The sequence below is a fragment of the Euleptes europaea genome, chromosome 16, assembly GCF_029931775.1.
Source record: "Euleptes europaea isolate rEulEur1 chromosome 16, rEulEur1.hap1, whole genome shotgun sequence".
In the NCBI taxonomy this organism is placed as follows: domain Eukaryota; kingdom Metazoa; phylum Chordata; class Lepidosauria; order Squamata; family Sphaerodactylidae; genus Euleptes; species Euleptes europaea.
The window spans coordinates 33,820,080-33,837,927 of record NC_079327.1 but is presented as its reverse complement, the minus strand read 5'-3'; the positions used below and the strand labels follow the sequence as shown (position 1 = coordinate 33,837,927).

Genomic DNA, 17,848 nt, shown 5'->3' with positions numbered 1-17,848 from the left:
AAGGATGTTAAGGATAGGACGCTTGATTCGTTTCATTTCAGAAAGCTTTTTATATGCTATTTAAACCAAGGTTTATAAATCAGCTAGAATGTGAATCCATCTGTCCTTAAGTAGACACTTGAGCTCACTCTCCTCTGCTTAAGGACAGATGGATTCACATTCTAGCTGTATCTGAAGAAGTGAGCTGTGGCTCACGAAAGCTCACACCCTGCCAGGAAATATTTTTGTTAGTCTTTTAAGGTGCTACTGGACTCTTGCCCTTTTCTACATTTGTCTTTAAGTATAGGAGCGTACTTATATACTATATTTCTATACTATACTTAAAGACAGATGGATTCACATTCTAGCTGTATCTGAAGAAGTGAGCTGTGGCTCACGAAAGCTCACACCCTGCCAGGAAATATTCTTGCTAGTCTTTAAGGTGCTGCTGGACTCTTGCCCTTATCTACTAGAGAAAAACGAGTTCGTGGGACAGAGCGGCCGAAGAGCTTGTTGACATAGCGGGCTAGAGCGTCGCCCCGTTTAAAAAGCCGGGCCTCTCTGAACGCCTGGCCGACCCGGTTGGGAAAAAAGGCCCAGCCCGCCCAAATCTGGCGAACCGCCTGAAAAAGTGATTGGGAAGAGAGCGGGATGATCGAACTCGGGACGCTTCAGCCCACAGAAATAAAGGCTTCTTGTATTTAAAACAAACAAACAAACAAAAAATACAAAGCGCCCTCTTTGCCCTTACCAAAGATGGCGGCGTTTCCACTCGCTGTTCTATCTTGGCTGGGGAGGAGGAGAGTCGCCGGCCCTTCCCTCCCCCTCCCGCGCTCCCGGCGTCCTTTGCGAGGGGGCGGTGCGTGGTGCGCGCGCGCCGAGCGCTCGACCTACCGCCGCGGCCGGCGCCAGCACGCGCCCCGACGGGGGGGGAGGGGCGACGCGGCGCGGCCAGAGAACCGCTTCGGGCCGAGCGGGGCCCTCGCAGGCGGCGACGGGATCCTCGCGGCTCTCTCGGGAGGGGGGCGGCGCGATGGCGGCAACGGCGGCGCAGAAGCGGGAAGCGTCTCCTCGTTCCTCCGGGTCTCGTCTCCTCCCTGAGGCGGAGAGCCCTTGGCTCGGGGCGGCGCTGCGACTGCTCATCGCGCTGGTCCTGAACGCGGCCCGGGCCGAGAAAGAAGGTAAGGGAGGCGTGGGGGGGGGGGGGAATGGGGCAGCTCTTCTCACACACCCAGCTCACTATCCAGAGCAGGGGGTTGTCAACAAGGGGGGGAATTGGGACCACTGTTCAGCAAAGGGCGATGTCCTGTAGATTATGTACTACGTGTAAAATTGTAGGGTTGTTTTTGTTTTGTTTTTTTTTTGAGTTTAGCATTTTTTTTTAATTAGGCTATTTTGGGAAGGGGGGATTATCCACTGTTCAGCAAAGTCCTGTAGATTATGTACTACCTGTAAAATTGTAGGGTTGTTTTTGTTTTTTTTGTTTTTTTTTTTTAGTTTAGCTTTTTTTTTTTAATTAGGCTATTTTGGGAAGGGGGGATTATCCACTGTTCAGCAAAGTCCTGTAGATTATGTACTACCTGTAAAATTGTAGGGTTGTATTTTTTTTTTTTTGAGTTTAGCATTTTTTTTTAATTAGGCTATTTTGGGAAGGGGGGATTATCCACTGTTCAGCAAAGTCCTGTAGATTATGTACTATCTGTAAAATTGTAGGGGTTTTTTTTTGAGTTAGGTTTTTTTTTTTAATTAGGCTATTTTGGGAAGGGGGGGTTATGTTCTGAACCGCTGTGACTTTGTTCCTACCCTCCAGTACCATTCCCCCTCTAACCTTCCGTGATCTGCCCTGCCTTGCCTTTTGAAGACCAATATACACAGTGACAGTACATATCCTAGAACCCACTTATCTCAGTAAACCGCTCCTCCAACCACACAACCGACTTCCCAATTCTCATTTCAACCAACAATGGGGAAAGGGGGGGAACGGAGCAAAAAAAGGTTGAGAGCCATTGATCTCCATCCTCTCTTCTACTGTGACTGACACCCCCCCCCTCGTCCACCCAGTTTCTGTTCTCATTTTCACGGGCGTTTAAATGCCTGATCTCATCAGATCTCGGAAGCTAAGCAGGGTCGGCCCTGGTTAGTATTTGGATGGGAGACCAAGGAATACCAGGGTTGCTGTGCAGAGGAAGGCACTGGCAAACCACCTATGTTAGTCTCTTGCCATGAAAACCCCCAAAAAGGGGTCGCCGTAAGTCAGCTGCAACTTAAAGGCACTTTACACACACTCACACACGGGTGGGCAGATGCAGTTCCCTTCCTTTAGCCTCGCTCAGCCCTTCTCCCCTGGTTGTTTAGGTAGTGCCTCTTTTTCTTCTCTCCCCTTTGGGGCTGAATCTTTTTCCTGGTGTCTCTCTCCCCACGAGTGCTTGCCTTGGCTACATGATACGGGCCGCTTCTGCCCTCCATCCACTTTCTGCATTCACATATGAAGTTCCTGATTCTTTCCCCGTCTCTTCCGAAGCTCTGTGACCTCCCCTCTTCTCTTTCCTTCTCTGGGTTCTCTCTAGAGCAGGGGTGTCCAATCTTTTGGCTTCCCTGGGCCACAAAGAAGAATTGTCTTGGGCCACGCATAAAATGCACTAACACTAATGATAGCTGACTCATAATGTTTTAAGTAAGTTTACAATTTTGTGTTGGGCCGTGTTCATAGCCGTCCTAGTTTGGACAAGCATGCTCTAGAGCTTCCCGGGTACCTCCTGCCCTTCCTTTCTTCTTTCTTTTTCTGCCCCTTCCCTCTCTTCCCCACCACTCTGGATCCATCTTGTTCCCTCTCCGCCGGGCTGCCAACTCACTGCCTTGCTCCACCCGCCTTGGGACCTGTCATTTCGGGGCCTGGCTCTCTTTCCTTCTCTCTCCACCCCCCTTGCTTCGTGGCTGGCCACGGAAGTAACTGCTGAAGCGCTGCTACTTTGTCCCTACTCACCCCAAATGTATTCGATAGTGAGGTAGAGATGCTGTTTTTAACCGCTTTGTCTTTTTAAAACGCTGGAGTCAAAAATGGGACACTACTCCCTCACCCGGTCAGGAACAGCCATCCATGGCCAAGGCTGGATTTGGCTTTCTTGTTAAAGTGCCTCTTATCTCAAATATCTATCTCGTGCCCCCTACAAACTATGTATGCCTCAGCAACGTTACCTGTTGCTTTCTTTCTTGTTGATTCTTCTGAACATCAGGGTATATTAAAAGAAATCCAGAGTGCTATGTTTAATTTGGGGGGGGGGTGATGTCTCTATATGCCTGTAATGAGAAATGCTTTGGAGGAACCTCTGGAAAACTTTACATGTGGAAATACATATAAACTAAGGCTTCTCCGCTTGACTGTAGAAATTTTGTACTTCCTATGCTGGTGGCTATTGAAGCACACTGGGAAATTCAAGCCTATCAATACAATTTTAATTTTGGGAACTGGTTTGGGGCTTTGTCTGCCCTTTTGCAGCACTTCCAAGACCAAGCAAATGTTAGTGATGGGCTTTCGGCAGATGATAACCAATGCACTGTAAAGGGCAGCAGAGAAGTGCTTTTAAGCTAGGAATTTTGGCCACTGAAGGAGAATTATAGCAGAAGGACTACTGGTATGTCAAATACATTGCTAGATAGATGTGAAGAGGATCCATAGGTATTTAGCACCTCACTTGCAACAGTGTTAGTAACTTTATAAAGACAACATTAATACTAGGCATTTAAAATGACATTATATGATAGCAGTAGGTTCTCTGAAAACCCATCTCCTTACTTTTAGTTCACATTTTTGTCTTGGATCAGTCTGCATTGACCAGCAAAATAAAAAAGTCACAATGTGCTGACATTTTTTGTTTCCCAGTTATGCAGTCCATAGTGTTGGTGGCGAATTGGTATAATCCCTTCAATGGTTTGTGTGCATAGACACTACTTATGTTGTAATCTTGCTGCTTCATCCTGTCAAATTGTGCCTTCATGTTTAGCCTAAAACTTGCAAGGTCAGCACTAAGTCTTGCAGTGTCACTGGCAGACTTTCATGACTTACAAAGATTAACATCTGCACTCATTCTGTAACAATTATCAACACGACTGGCTGGTTGAAATTGTTTTGTTTTCTGTAAGTAAGGGAGGTGATTGCTCTCTATACTTAATGTGGTTAAAGTCCTTTAAAAAATAGAAACTGTATGAGCAAGGCTTACACTTACTTGCTGCCTTCCCAGTGTCTTTCTCTCTAAGGATAGGCCATTTATTTAGGCAAAAGATCTTAGGTTCTCTGCACATGTGTGCATGCTTGCCATGCAGCTCTTATTAAACTTCTGACCTGTGGCACCCCATGGCTTCACTGGATACTTGCCCTACAAGCATGCTCAGCCTTCTGACAGCTACCTCCCTTCCAGTTTTGCCTCTCCCTTTTTAGTGCCCATGGAGGAGGAGGTGGTGGTTGTGGTTGTGTGAGTTGTGGTAAAAGTTCCTCCCAACGAATGCTTGTGTGTTGCCGTCTGGTTTTCTCACAGCCTCCTTTGTACTTGTGTCTTGACAGTTTGCCCCCTTCAGTCTGTTGTCAGTGCTTATGTAGGAACTACCTATGATAGGATTTTGGTTGTTAGATGTTTCAAGTATGAGCTGCTAGGAAATGGATAGGGTTCCAATTTTATCAATTTTTTGAAGTATAGTTTAGATCTGCACACATGCGAGAGAGGGGAGCGGAAAGCTGAGAATTTGGATTTCTTGCTGTGGAGAGCCGTAGCCTACGATCTGATCAAGTGTTCAGATTTATACTATCTGAGAAGATTGAACTTTTTGTTAGAGCTGTCACTGTATTCGTAAAGATGTCAAAATGAAAGTTTGCACCAAAGTAGTGGATTAATTGAACTCATGCTGCTGTCAACTAGTTCTGGTGAAAAATCCCTTACTCTGAACAATGCTCAAACTTTATTTTTTGTCCTATTCTATCTAATTAAAAAGTAGCTAAATTTTACTGTGTGTGTCAGTTTTCATGTTTTAGAATGCCAACCTGAATGTAACTGTTGTTGGCTCATAGATGAGGTGATAATTATACTTGAGTAATGTTTAGACATTTTACTTTCCATTTACAAGAAAGTTGAAATGAGAGTCTAGGCCTTTTGCTGAACTCTGCATCAAATATTGTGAGAATCTCATGTGGCCTGGAACTGCAGGCTGGCTGTATGCTGTCGTTTGGTCAAACGTATTTGTGGTGATATTCTGAAAATGCTCTTCAGTATTGGAGATTCTGAGACTCTTCAAAGTGCCTTGATTGCACTCTCACCTGCTCTCTTCATGTGCCCTTTAAAACTATCATGATTTAATTTCTTTCACTTTTACAGTGACTCTCTTGGTCTCAACATTTGTATATAAGTTGGGCCTGTAGAGCCCTGTGGATTTTGAGAAGCAAGTGCCCACAGACGTTCTCTGTGTGCAGTGCCTTGTTAGCTGAAAGTTTTGCTGGGTTTGCAGTGTAAATGCCTATTCATATTTCAGACTGGCAGCTTGCCACTTGCCTGGCTGTCTGCAGGGAACAGCATTTGCCCCCAGGCAAGCTGCCAAGTGGCAAGTACACAACTCTTCCTCCATCCTGTTTACTCATGGCACTCCCACCGGTAACCATAGTGCTTTCTCTTCTCACGCCCCATTCCTGTCCTCCAAGGTGAATAAATGCAACACTTTCTGTTTTCAGTGTGTGTGTGAAGTGCAGTAAAGTTGCAGCTGACTTACAGTGACCCACATGAAAGAAAATGAGACCAGCCAAGGAAACTTGGTGAGGCTCAAAAATTGCACTTCTTCCTCTTGTACACAATTGAGGAAGTCAAGCAACTGGCTTGAAATGGGGTGGGTGACCACCTTTGCAGTACATATTTGCAAAGCTTTACTTCTTGCAGTAGTTTGTTGTGGTTCCTATGAACCTGATTCATTACTGCTGCAACAGTAACTTCACAAATGCAGTAATTTCAATGACATTTCCTGCAGTATGTATTTCCTACAGTATGTGCTGAATCTTGCTGCACTTTAAAGCTCCTACTATATCTTCACAAAAGAAAAAAGTTAACTTTGAAAAACTGCAGCCATTGTCTTCGTTCTCAAATTCTATATAAGGGAGCTGTACCCAGGAATATTCACTGCCAAGGGACAAAGATGCAGTGCTTCTGAAAACTATTTTATTTATCCTTCTAGCCCAGTGGTTCCCAAAGTGGGCAGTAGCACCCCCTAGGGGGCGGTGGGATTACCCCTGGGGGGCACTAAGAGGCAAGAGGGCAGCAGGGGGGCGCTAGAGGTGGGCCCCTTCAACTGTGTTGTTCATTAATTTACAATCGATCGCGCTGTAGCACCATGCTGGCAAATTTGGTGGAAACTATCAGAATTTTTTTCCAGACTGAAGAGATGGTACCACTGAATCAAGTTCATCAGTTTTGTTGAATAAATTTCAACTAAAAAGTTTTAATTTGATTTTGAATAGATGTGCAATTAATTGTTACTGTTTTGAATTTTTATTGTTATTATCTTTAGTGCGTCATGCAAACTCCTATTTTGAATACTTTTTATAGGATAGGGTAGGGGGTGCTGGGGTTGAGTTTGTGGAACCAAAGGGGTGGTGGCCCAAAAAGTTTGGGAACCACTGTTCTAGCCTATTGCCATTCTTCTTTTCCTCTCTTCCCCACTATCTGAAAATGGTGGTTAAACCTGTAGAAAGGCACTCTGTGTGTCTGTGCTGTGCCACAAAAACAGTGTTGGAGAAAGAAATTGACCAGTAAGTAACTTTTACAACTTACACTTAACACAACACAGAAAAGTATCTCATTGATATCTTTGAACTCCTAGAAATATGCTACTGTGGGAAAGTATATCTAAACTTTCCCTACCCTAATTTCTCCAGCGTAGCCAAGGTACTCCAGGTTAGATGCTTCTCAAAAAATATATTACTCATTGAAAGATCTCCAAAAGAGACTGCAAACCATTTATTGAGTGATTCTTGTTGTGTTCTATATTGTCATCTGCTTCTTTATGGAATACCATGTTTCTTATGAAGACTTCTAGCCAGCTCCTGGCTTCTGTGCAAATGACTGTGTTCTGTTGAGGGGCTTGTCTGAGTTGGCTGGCAAATATCCAAGGCTAATTTTTAGCAGCTATTGAAATCTCATAGTGGCAGCAGAGGGCAGTAGAAACATTAATATATGAAAAGCGTAAAGCTTCCAGACTCCTTATACAACTTCTTATGTATGACTATACTCTCTCCTCTGCATATGTGTGCTGAACACTTATGGTTAAATAACGTTAAGCCATGTTTAAATAATGCTGGTAGACAACTGAAAAATTCATATGATCTACTTTTATAGTGATATGTTTACTGAAAGATCACCCCACTGTATGACATGAGATATTCATGAGCATACCAAGTTGCACCTGTGAAAAGAATTAAAGTTCCACCTTGTCTGTCCCTTCATATGCTAATATATTGCTGTTGGAAAGAAAATTAGTGTAGGTAAAGCACTGAGGGGGTGCTGCTGCGGGGAGGCAAAAAACCCACGTTCAAGGGGTGGAAAAATTTCCACCTGTGGAAGTGTTCAGCTGTATGCAAGCCATTGAAATGATCATTCTAAACATACAAGTGGCTTTTACTGACTAGGATTGAATGGGCTGCCCATTCCTGAGAGGGTGGATTGATCAGCGGCGGCCAGGCAGCCACGCCACCTTTTCAGAGGCTTCCTGGACATTGCAGAGGGAAAAAAGTAAAAACGAAAAAAAGGGGGAAATGCCCCATGGCGAATAGCAAGGCTGTGCCACCAAAAGTGACATCATCAAAAGGTGGCACAGCCCCGCTGCTGCTCAAGGGGGCATTCCCAGGACAAAAGGGGCTAGGAAGCTGACTAACATAAACTCCGCCCCTTGGAATGCCCTGACGCTGGCGCAGCCTGCCACTTCCAGGATTTGGGTCCTGGTGCGTTAGTGGCGGAGGCCTGTGGTGCACCAGGTTGCCCAGACACTGGCATGTGTACCACCCAGTATGGCGTAAGGGCCCGTTATCCTGGGTTAAATGGGCACTTACACCGGAGTGGAGTCATGCCGGCTCCTATGGAGCTTTGCCTCCCCCCCCCCATGTGCTCTAAGTGAGGTGCTGTGAGAACATGATTGCTATTTGAAACTAGTCTCCATGTGGATGGTGGATTTTGGGCCATTTTTATATTCTGAATATTACCCCTGCAACTGAGAGCGGCTGTGTGTCCCATTGTATTGCATGGGTATCTGGTTATCTAACTACTCTGTATCAAAACTCGGGCTTCTGAAAGATTCGTTAAACTGTTAGTTATTGTACGTTCCTATGCATCATTGAGAAGTAAAATTTCTTGGGAGTTATATGTGTGAATCTGGGCTCTGTGACATTTGTGAAAACTGGCAAATTCATATCTACAATGCTTGAAAGAAAATACTGTAGTAGATGGAAGAGGTCATTAGGACAGGGCCTGACAAATTTTCTTTGGCTATAGGAGCCAGCCAAGAAATTTAGAAGTAGATTCTTTTTAACCTTCAGGGTTTCATTTATTGATAACCATTTTTTAAAATCACTGCTACAACTAAAGCTAATCCCAAACTCTTTAGTCTCTTGTAATTATATTAAAGCTATGACAGAAGTGTTTTAGGACATAAATGTAATAGTACCTCTGGTTGTCATTTCCACAAGGTTGGCCTTGGCCGAACTTCTCTGGTTTCTCATAATTCCATTATTACTTTAATAAGCTGCATTTAATCGAATGTTGGAACCAGTATAGCAGGTAACTAGTTAAGAAATAAATTCATCCACTACCACTGAATGTTGTCATGTTTATATATAAACAAGCAATGACAACAACTTCATGCATGTCTGACAAAAATAACAACATCACATTTTGACGATAGCCAAACTTTGGGCTTGGTCCAGTCATGTTTTTTGTTAAATCTTGGCCAATTCCCCTTGTTATTAGAACCCCTGTTTTACATGGCTTTTGCCCATACAGGTTCCATGATGCCAAACTTGGCTTTTTTGGTGGTCCAAGAGGTTGATTTCCTTTTTCATCAGTGTACAAACTGATTGGATCTAACCCTTTGTACATCCACTGAGAATCGCTAAGAGATTCTACACTAAAATTGTTGCTGAAAATACTAGGAGCCCTAATAAAGCCTCTCACTGTTATGGCAACTTGGTGCCTGGGATTTGTTGAGCCAAGATGTGCATCTGAGTGGCAAATCCAAGGCAAAACCTCCCATTCATAAATGGCCAATAACCCCCACATGCAGAGTTTTGAGAATCTGGATGGGGAAAATGTGCATCTGAGTGGCAAATCCAAGGCAAAACCTCCCATTCATAAATGGCCAATAAGCCCCCATGCAGAGTTTTGAGAATCTGGATGGGGAAAATGTGCATCTGAGTGGCAAATCCAAGGCAAAACCTCCCATTCATAAATGGCCAATAAGCCCCCATGCAGAGTTTTGAGAATCTGGATGGGGAAAATGTGCATTTGAGTGGCAAATCCAAGGCAAAACCTCCCATTCATAAATGGCCAATAACCCCCCATGCAGAGTTTTGAGAATCTGGATGGGGAAAATGTGCATGAATCAAACATGGCTTCCCCCCCGGGCCCCGACCTCCTCCTCGCCGCTGCCTGTGCTCCTTCCTTCCTTCCCTCCCCGGCCGGCATGCCGTCCGCCCGTCCTCAGCGCCTCAGCCTCCTCCGCCAGCCAAAACCAGCGTGAAAAATCCCGCCCGCTGATTGGGTGCCGCCGCCCGCCTTGGCACCGCTGGCCCTCGAGCGCCGCGTGCAAAACCCGGCCACGCTGGAAGCGGAGGGAAAGGGGGGGAGGAGGAAGAGGAGGGCGCTTTCCAGAGCCGCACTCAAGGGCCCGAAGATCCGTATGCGGCTCGGGAGCCGCGGTTTGCCGACCACTGACCTAGTTTTCAGTGAGATACATGACTGTCCTGAGACACTTCATTCAGTTGTGTTTGCTGACCCAGCTTTAAACACAACCCCCCTAAAGCTCCACAATTTTATTCATAATCCTCATGGAGCGGAGTCTTCCCACTGCAAAAGTGTTCTGAAGGGAGGCTCCAAGTCTACATTGCTGTTCTTGAGAAGGCAATGAGGGAAGTAAAAGGCGACAGAGTTGCCAACTGGCCCGGAGAAAAACATCTTTTTAGTAGATATGTAATATGTGGAAAGACAGTTGAAGTTTTTAATGTCATGTGGCAGTAAAGCACATTACCTGGAATTTGCTGCAGGTCAAACTCCTAAGACGCCTCAGTTAAAGAGACAGGTTAGTTTTCTCCAAACCAGTTGGCAATCCTAATTGCTGGAGCCTGCTCTGTGCCAGCCAGTGGACATCTGATCAGGCACCTACAGCAGTGACGTCTGCTCACCCTTTGCTTCGCTTTCTTGCCATTTTGCTCTGTTTCCAGCATGAGACAGTGTGAGATGGCCCAGGAGCCTGAAGGGCAAGTTGTCTGTGGAGAAAGGAGAATTATCTCTCTCACACTGTCCAACTTGTTTTCATGGGAAGGGGGTTGCAAAGTTTATGAGGGGATTTACTCTGTTTTCTCTACTATCAGCTTGCTAACATCCAGGCAGCTGCCTGGGTTGTGGGATCAAAGCACAGAGGATGTGGAGAAAGGTGTTGTTGTATGGGGGGTGGGGTGGCGGCTTTACTTCCATCCCCATCATAGGATCGATTATTTGGCTGTTATCATCCCCAGAGAGAATCATGGTGGGCCAGTGGCCTGGAATGCTGCCTTTCCTAAGCCTATTTGCCTGGCCCAGGAGGCAGCCAGGCTGGTGAGGATACTGCTGCTGGTTTGGTCAGGAACTGGGCTCCGCTTCCAGGCATAGACCAGTGGTGAGGTGCCTGGCCTTGCCACCCTCTGTCTGGTCCCACTGCATCCATCAGGCATGGAGGAAGGCTGATGGGGAGGTAAGCAGGCTTGAGGCCACTGGCCTCACTACCCTTTTCCTGGGGTACCATTAGTTTGGGCAGTAGGCAAGCAAGCTGCTGGGTGGAAAGCAAGTGGACTGATGAGGATGCCTTCTTGCCTGTTCATCCTTGCCTGACTGGCCCCACAGGTGATTGTCCCTGGCTGTGCTGATGGAGGGCAATTCCCAACAGGAGCATTCAGACAAGGGCAAGTAAAGAAAGGCAGCCTCAACTGTGCACAAGTTGCCCTCCTTTAGGAGAGACAACAGGCCCCTTCTGGCCACTCCCACCTGTACCTGTTGTCCGTTATCCAGTCTCTCTAACAGTGACCTGTTCAGTGCAGAAGCCATCTCCAAACTGAAAGTCCACTTTCCTATAACATGGGGCAGGAGCTGGGAAATGTATTGGTAGTTATCACTCTGCTCAGAAGAGCTGCAGGGGATTATTAAAGAGCCACATGTGGCTCATGAGCACAGAGCAAGCATCACTGGTGTAGGGCATGCTGTGTGACCAGCTGCTTGGAAACTGTCCTCTGTGGCAGTTGAAAGGCTGCTTAAAAGATCTGGGTTTGTTCTTGTCCAGGCTGTAAACGTTCCCACTTAGGATGACATTGAGAGCAGCTTTAAATATGTAAATATTTAATATGTAATATGTGCAGACTCTGCCCCCTTCCTTTTTTGACGATTGCTTTACCATCAGTGATGTACATGGTTGCCGTCTGCTTTATTAATGCCTACTGGTCTGCTTCTTAGCTTGTGTGTTAAATATGCAGGTTTGGTTGGACTTCCCTTTGAATTGAGGAGAGTAATAATATGCCAGGAGCCCCATGGCACAGAGTGGTAAACTGCAGTACTGCAGTCCAAAGCTTTGCTCACGACTTGAGTTCGGTCCCAACGGAAGTTGGTTTCAGGTAGCCAGCTCAAGGTTGACTCAGCCTTCCATCCTTCCGAGGTTGGTAAAATGAGTACCCAGCTTGCTGGGGGTAAAGGGAAGATGACTGGGGAAGGCACCCCGTAAACAAAGTCTGCCTAGAAAACGTCGGGATGTGACGTCATCCCATGGGTCAAGAATGACCTTGTGCTCGCACAGGAGACCTTTACCTTTTAATAATATGCCAATCTTCAAGCTGCCTTTGGTATGGCTGATTAGAAGTAAGCTGTTATAATTGTGAAACCTCCTAGATCTCTTGTTGAAGAGTTGTCTGTTCCTTGTAGTTAATTGTGATAAATAGTCTCCCATTTCCTGTGGAATACCACATTGTTTCAGATTCTTATCTTGCTCCACTGGGTAAGGTTTTTGGTTGAGATCCTGAATTGGTGGATTGAAGGCGGGGAGGCTGACTGAAGATTAATTCAAATGAATCTGAAATAAGTGTGTTGACCAGGGATGGGAGAAAGGAACCTTCATTATAAATGGCATTGTGTACCACCTTTCCTTATTGTTTGGCCTTGCAACTTGTGATTAATTGTTGCTCCTGAAATGTTAAAACACATTTATAGTTGTGTCCCTCAGTTGCAGGCAGAAAGTGTTCAGTCACAGAATACAAACATGCAAGCCTTCACATGTGCTAAAGGGGAAGGCATACTGGCTAATGTGTACCTTTGCACTATTCCTCTACAAAGGAGTATTCCTCTACAATGTTAAAAAAAAAAACTTTGCTACCTAGTGATTCTTGAGATGGCTTTCTGTATAACTAGGAGAACCCACACAACAAAGTGGAATAAAACCACAAGACTACTGACATGATTGGTCAAGAGAATAAAGGAGAAGAAAATCAAAATGGGGAAAAGAAGAATTGGCATCTAACCCCATAGCACATTCCTGTCCTTGAGGGTTGAAAGTCCTTAGGAGGAGTGCTGGGCCCTGCACTGGCAACCGTGCCCCTTGCGCTGGCAAGACTGGCATGGATACTGGTGTCAGGCCTCTAACACTGCCCTCTTCATGCTGCCCTGGGATGCCGGCTCAGTCTCCCACCGGCATCCTGATGGTGCACTTCTGTGCACTGTTTCCCAGGGGGCATTCCTGGGGTGGTCCAGGGGAGGAGCCACCTTTAGGCGGCTTCCTAAGTCCTTTCAGGCTGGGAACGCCCCCTTTGCCCTCACCTCGATGTACACCACCTTTTTAGGTAGTGTATCCCTGTGAAACCCTATGGAGTAGTTCCTCGGGGCTCAAGGGTAAAGGCAACATTTTTAACTTGGGGGAGAGGCAGAATCCTCCTTTGGAGGTGGCATGGCGGCTCTGCCTCCAGCCACCGGCTCAGCCCTCCCCCTTAGGAGTGGGGTATCAGAGAAGGTGCCAGGTGAACAGATGTATATAGAGTTCCACACAGGAGATCTCATGGCAGGATTGGTGGCAGGATGTGCATTCAGATGCTAACCAGACTCTGAGCAAAACAACCGTTGTTTATAAGTCTCAGAAAGGTAATTAATCCAAATGAAATTTCTTCTCATTCTGAACCAATTAAGCCACTTCTGGTGTGTCCCCCCCCCCCCGATAGCACTGTGATGGCTATAGCTGCACACTTTCCATTTCACTGTGCTATTTTTAAATGTCTGTTTTTCTCCGGGGTGCGGGAGGGGCAGCAAGGGGCGGGAATGACTCAGCAGGCGCATATTCTGACTGGCAACTTGACCAACCATAACGCTTTGCCTGTCTTTGCACCGCATGTGACACTTCTGTGCATCGTGTTTTCCCCCAATCACATTGTTCATTCTTTGACGTGGGGAAGGCTCTCATTCTGTAGGACGGTGGGCACTATTTGCTTGATCCATTCTGGCTGTCTGTCATAACCCCAAAATGCCTTGCTTACAGCTGATGTCAATATAATGCCTTGCTTGCAGCTGATGTCAGTATAGCAGAAAGTGGTCTGGGGGGATTGAGAATAGTGGCACACTCATTTTTGGCTTTATTTTCCCCTCCCACCCAAAAGACTGGTTCCCTGGTGGGGAAAGCTGAAGGCTTTATTTGTAATCTCTAAGGCAGGAAGAGCTGCCGTGCAACTTGCTGTGTGTGTTTGTGGGGGGGGGGAGTGGGCAGCCAGCAAGTCAGAGGCCTGTCTTGCTGTGCTCCTTTTTCTTCCTGCAATAGACAGCCTGCCTGTTTTGAGTGGAGGCTATTGGACTCCCAATGGAGTCTGATGACCGGTTGACAGAGATATTTTTCTGAAGCAGGACAGTGTGAGGCTTGATGAAACACTCCCTAGAAAGTTCTGAAACTAGGATGCTGTGAGACCAATGGTTTGCTTCCAGTAACTTAACCAGAATGATGTAGGAGAGCAGTGTTATAGGTCAAAGAAATTAGACCATGGTCTCTTTGACTTGGGTTCTACTGTATCATGAAAAGTGCCACCTTTGCCTTGGACCCTAACCATGTACCATATGGTGCTTGGCAATACAAGTCTGGTGGCTATTCTGTGGACCTGAGCAAGGCAGCAAGAAGGCTGGGGAGAGCTTCTGACAGCCACTGGAAATTAGCAGGGCAGGAAGGTGCTGATACCATCTGCCTGGTGAGGCCTAATCTCTTGTTGACAAAGACAGCAGGAGAGAAAGGTAGTGAAAGCAATACAGTTGAGGTGGTGTAACTGTTCAGTTTCATTCTGTTAAGTGCTTGGAGAGCTTAACAAAAATACGATTCGTAAATATTAGGGTGGATCCAAATGTTTGTGAACTCTGTGCATCTTGTGGACCAGAACTTTCCTGCTGCAGCCCCCTACATTCCCTGAAAAAAATCTCCCTAAATGGGTAGGTGCAGTATATGAGGCTGTACTTGGAACTGGTGGAAATTACTCTCTCCCCCCCACCCGTGTTTTTGCAGCATAGGCACTTTGTCTCTCACTCATTGTAAACAAAATTTTATTTGAAAATACATGAGTGCTTTTAACTGGCTGCCTATAGAGAACATTATTAGTATTTCTTGATTTGAACCTCAGTACTTTGCACATTAGGATTGGTAAGTAAGACTTTTTCCAGGAGCTCTCATTTGAAACAAACAAAAAACCCTCAAGTGTCACAGTGCAGGACAACAAAAATTCTGCTCTCAAAGGGATTTCCTGGATGATGTAAAATTTGTATTATTAAACGCAAGACAAAGTGGAAACATGGATATGTGCAGTTAATTGGGGTCATGGCAAATAGCTGCATTTCGATTTGTTTTGAAAAAGCTGGCTTATTTTGTGCATATCTAGAACGATAGGAAGTTGCTGAGCTATAAATATAAACATAACATTTATGGCTTCATTTTGAAATGAAATTAGGGGTGGCCTAACTTTTTCATGGCTTTAATGCAAAACATTTTTCCTACTTGGTGTTTGGATGTGATTTTATCTGAGACCTTAAGTTGTGGTAATGTTTTTTACGTGTCAGAACACTCATGTACTAAGAACTCCATTTGTGGTTTTGTGTGGTGAGTTTTTTTAAATCAGTATTGCGGCATTGAAGGAGAGTGCTGAAGTTGTTAGTATTAATGGAATCTGGTTATTGATTGGGTAATGGTGGCGTGCAGTTCCCCCCTGCTGTTGGTATAGCCATCTTTGGAATCTATTTTAGTTCTGATCACAGCAATTACTTGTGTTTCAGTATGATTCTTGTATTCGCACATACTAGCACTTTATCTTGTCGTTTTATAAAGAGAAAACTGATGTAAAAAGACAGGTTCTTCATCTCTGTTTTGCCACTGACTTACTAAATGTGGGGATGTTTTGTGTACTTCTGTCTTCAAATAGAATTGCTGAATTGTTACTTGTATATGTTGGCCTGAGTCAGAATTCACTTGCCCTGGATCAGGAGGGCGGTTCTGCCTTACTCTGCTCTGTTGCTCTTAACAATTCAGCAAGTTGCTCTTAGCTAGTTTGAACTTGCAGTCTGCCATCTGCTACTGGCGTGTGCTTTATCAGTCCTTGATTAAAGAAAATAATGGAGCTTCTGACTAGTCTCTCCACTAATTCATTTTTTGGGTGGAAATGGATTTATTGGTCAATCCTTTTTTTAGCAAAAACAATTTTTTTTCTTGCTCTTCACAGTTTATATTGTGAAGTCATTTGATAAGACTGAAGTCATTAATCAACTTGAGAAGCAAGGGTTAAGAAGAAAATTAATTGTGAAGACATGGCAACTAGAAAGTGCATGTACAGTATTCGGCATCTTCCATGTACATTAAACTAATGTTGTAAAAGACTAACCAGATTACAGCAAGCCGGTGTGCTGTTTAGCAGAGGTAGGAGCCGTTTCCCCTTATGTAATACCTCCAATGTTTATTCTGGTGCTCACCTGCTGTTTTCCCAGTGTAACGCTTCCCTAAAGCAAAATGCCTTTCCTGTACATCATTGGAGCAGGAGGCATCATTTCTGGACCTGCAAAGGACACCTATTTGAAAATATCTGTGTTCAACATAGGGCACTTGGCTAAGAACCTCCCAGTGTTTTTGTGGGGGAAAAACCCCATTTTATGTTGGCGGTGCTTGCTATACTTCAATATTCCAAAAGTGCCTGCAAGTTCAACTAGGTTGGGGACTCCGATACTAGAAGCAGCATGGAAAGAAAAACTACAGCCACTGGTCTTGGGCTGAGGGATTTTCATAGGACACAGGTGAGCATTTAGCTGGAAGCAAATCAACTGTTAAGCAGTTGTTCGCTGTTCAAACTAGATCAGTGATTTACAGGTTCTCAGCATGAACCGAACAACTTATTTCTGGCATTGTCCAACTTGAACACATCAATTTCGTACCGACAGTTGCATGAAGTTTTGCTTTATCTCCCTGTAACCTCCTACCTCCATATTATGTATTGGGTTCACTACAGTGAACTCCACCTCCAAAATCAATGAACAGGTTTAAGGGTAGTTGAATTTTACTCACTGAGATTAATGGTTCAAATTGCTCCCATATTTGAAACCCTCCAGGTATCTAGGTGGCATTTTAAGACTGCTGTTCAAATTAGCTTTTGAAGACAAAGAATGGGTGTTCCCTTCATGAACTTCCCATTAGTCCCTTGCTCTTTGATCAGCCACATCAGCACTGTGATAATAAGGTAATGTAAGAATTTGACCCCAGCTAAGTGCCATTTTATGTGCCATGTAAGATCCTATCCAGTTGCAAGCCAAATCAAGGGTAACCTATTTAGAAAGTTTTTTAAATTTTATTCATAATATTTCTATCCCACCCTCCCCCTATCAAAGCGGGGCTGAGAGCGGCTCACAATTCAACAACAAACAGTGAGATATAATTTCAACAAAACAGCAACAAATGATTTACTGTCATAGTCAGTCTAAAATTTGATTACCTTCCAAATTCCATAAAAAATACATAATGATGACGCTTCTCTTTCCCTTGATGGAGTGGAATCTAAGAACAGAACAAAGTGGGGCCCTGCAAAACTTGGGGGTTATCCTATTCCCCCCCCCCAACCTCTTACATTTAGCAAAAAAGAGCAGGGCTATGGAGGGGGGAGGCTTCACCCACCCACCTTGAGCTGCTTCAGGTGAGCTAGTGAGATTTGGGAGGGGAGGAAGGCCTCCCTAGCTCGCTGGCTGGCTGGCTCAGAGAGCCTTCAGGTGAGCTGGGGGAGGCCTCGCCTGTCACTCGGCCACCCACTTGCAACAGCTTCTGGTAAGCCAGAAATGGGAGGGGGGGCTTGCTTGCCTGCTCGCCCACCCACCCAGGGCAGCTTTGGGTGAGCCAGCAAGAGCGAGCCTGTGTACGTTGGGGGAGGCCCTTGCTCACCCACCCATGAATGAGCCTTGCTCGCCTGGCCCCAGCAGGGATCCCTGTGGCGCCATCACTTCAAAGGTAAGAGCATTGTCTGCACATATGCAGACACTTTTTTAAAAATCAGGGGAAGCCCCTTGGAGTACCCCAAGTTTGAAGAAATATCTCTTTGGGGTGAGTGTGCCCCTGTCTGCGGATTTAA

The 17,848-nt window shown here is 45.3% G+C and overlaps 1 protein-coding gene across 1 annotated transcript in view; it reads left to right on the top strand.

The window, feature by feature from the left end:
• The first annotated feature begins 1,012 nt into the window (after positions 1-1,012).
• TMEM131 (transmembrane protein 131) overlaps positions 1,013-17,848 on the top strand; it is a 117,421-nt gene continuing 100,585 nt past the window's right edge. Inside the window, exon 1 of the mRNA XM_056861747.1 lies at positions 1,013-1,160. Coding sequence (XP_056717725.1) covers positions 1,013-1,160 — 148 coding nt within the window. The remainder of the gene's footprint in view (positions 1,161-17,848) is intronic.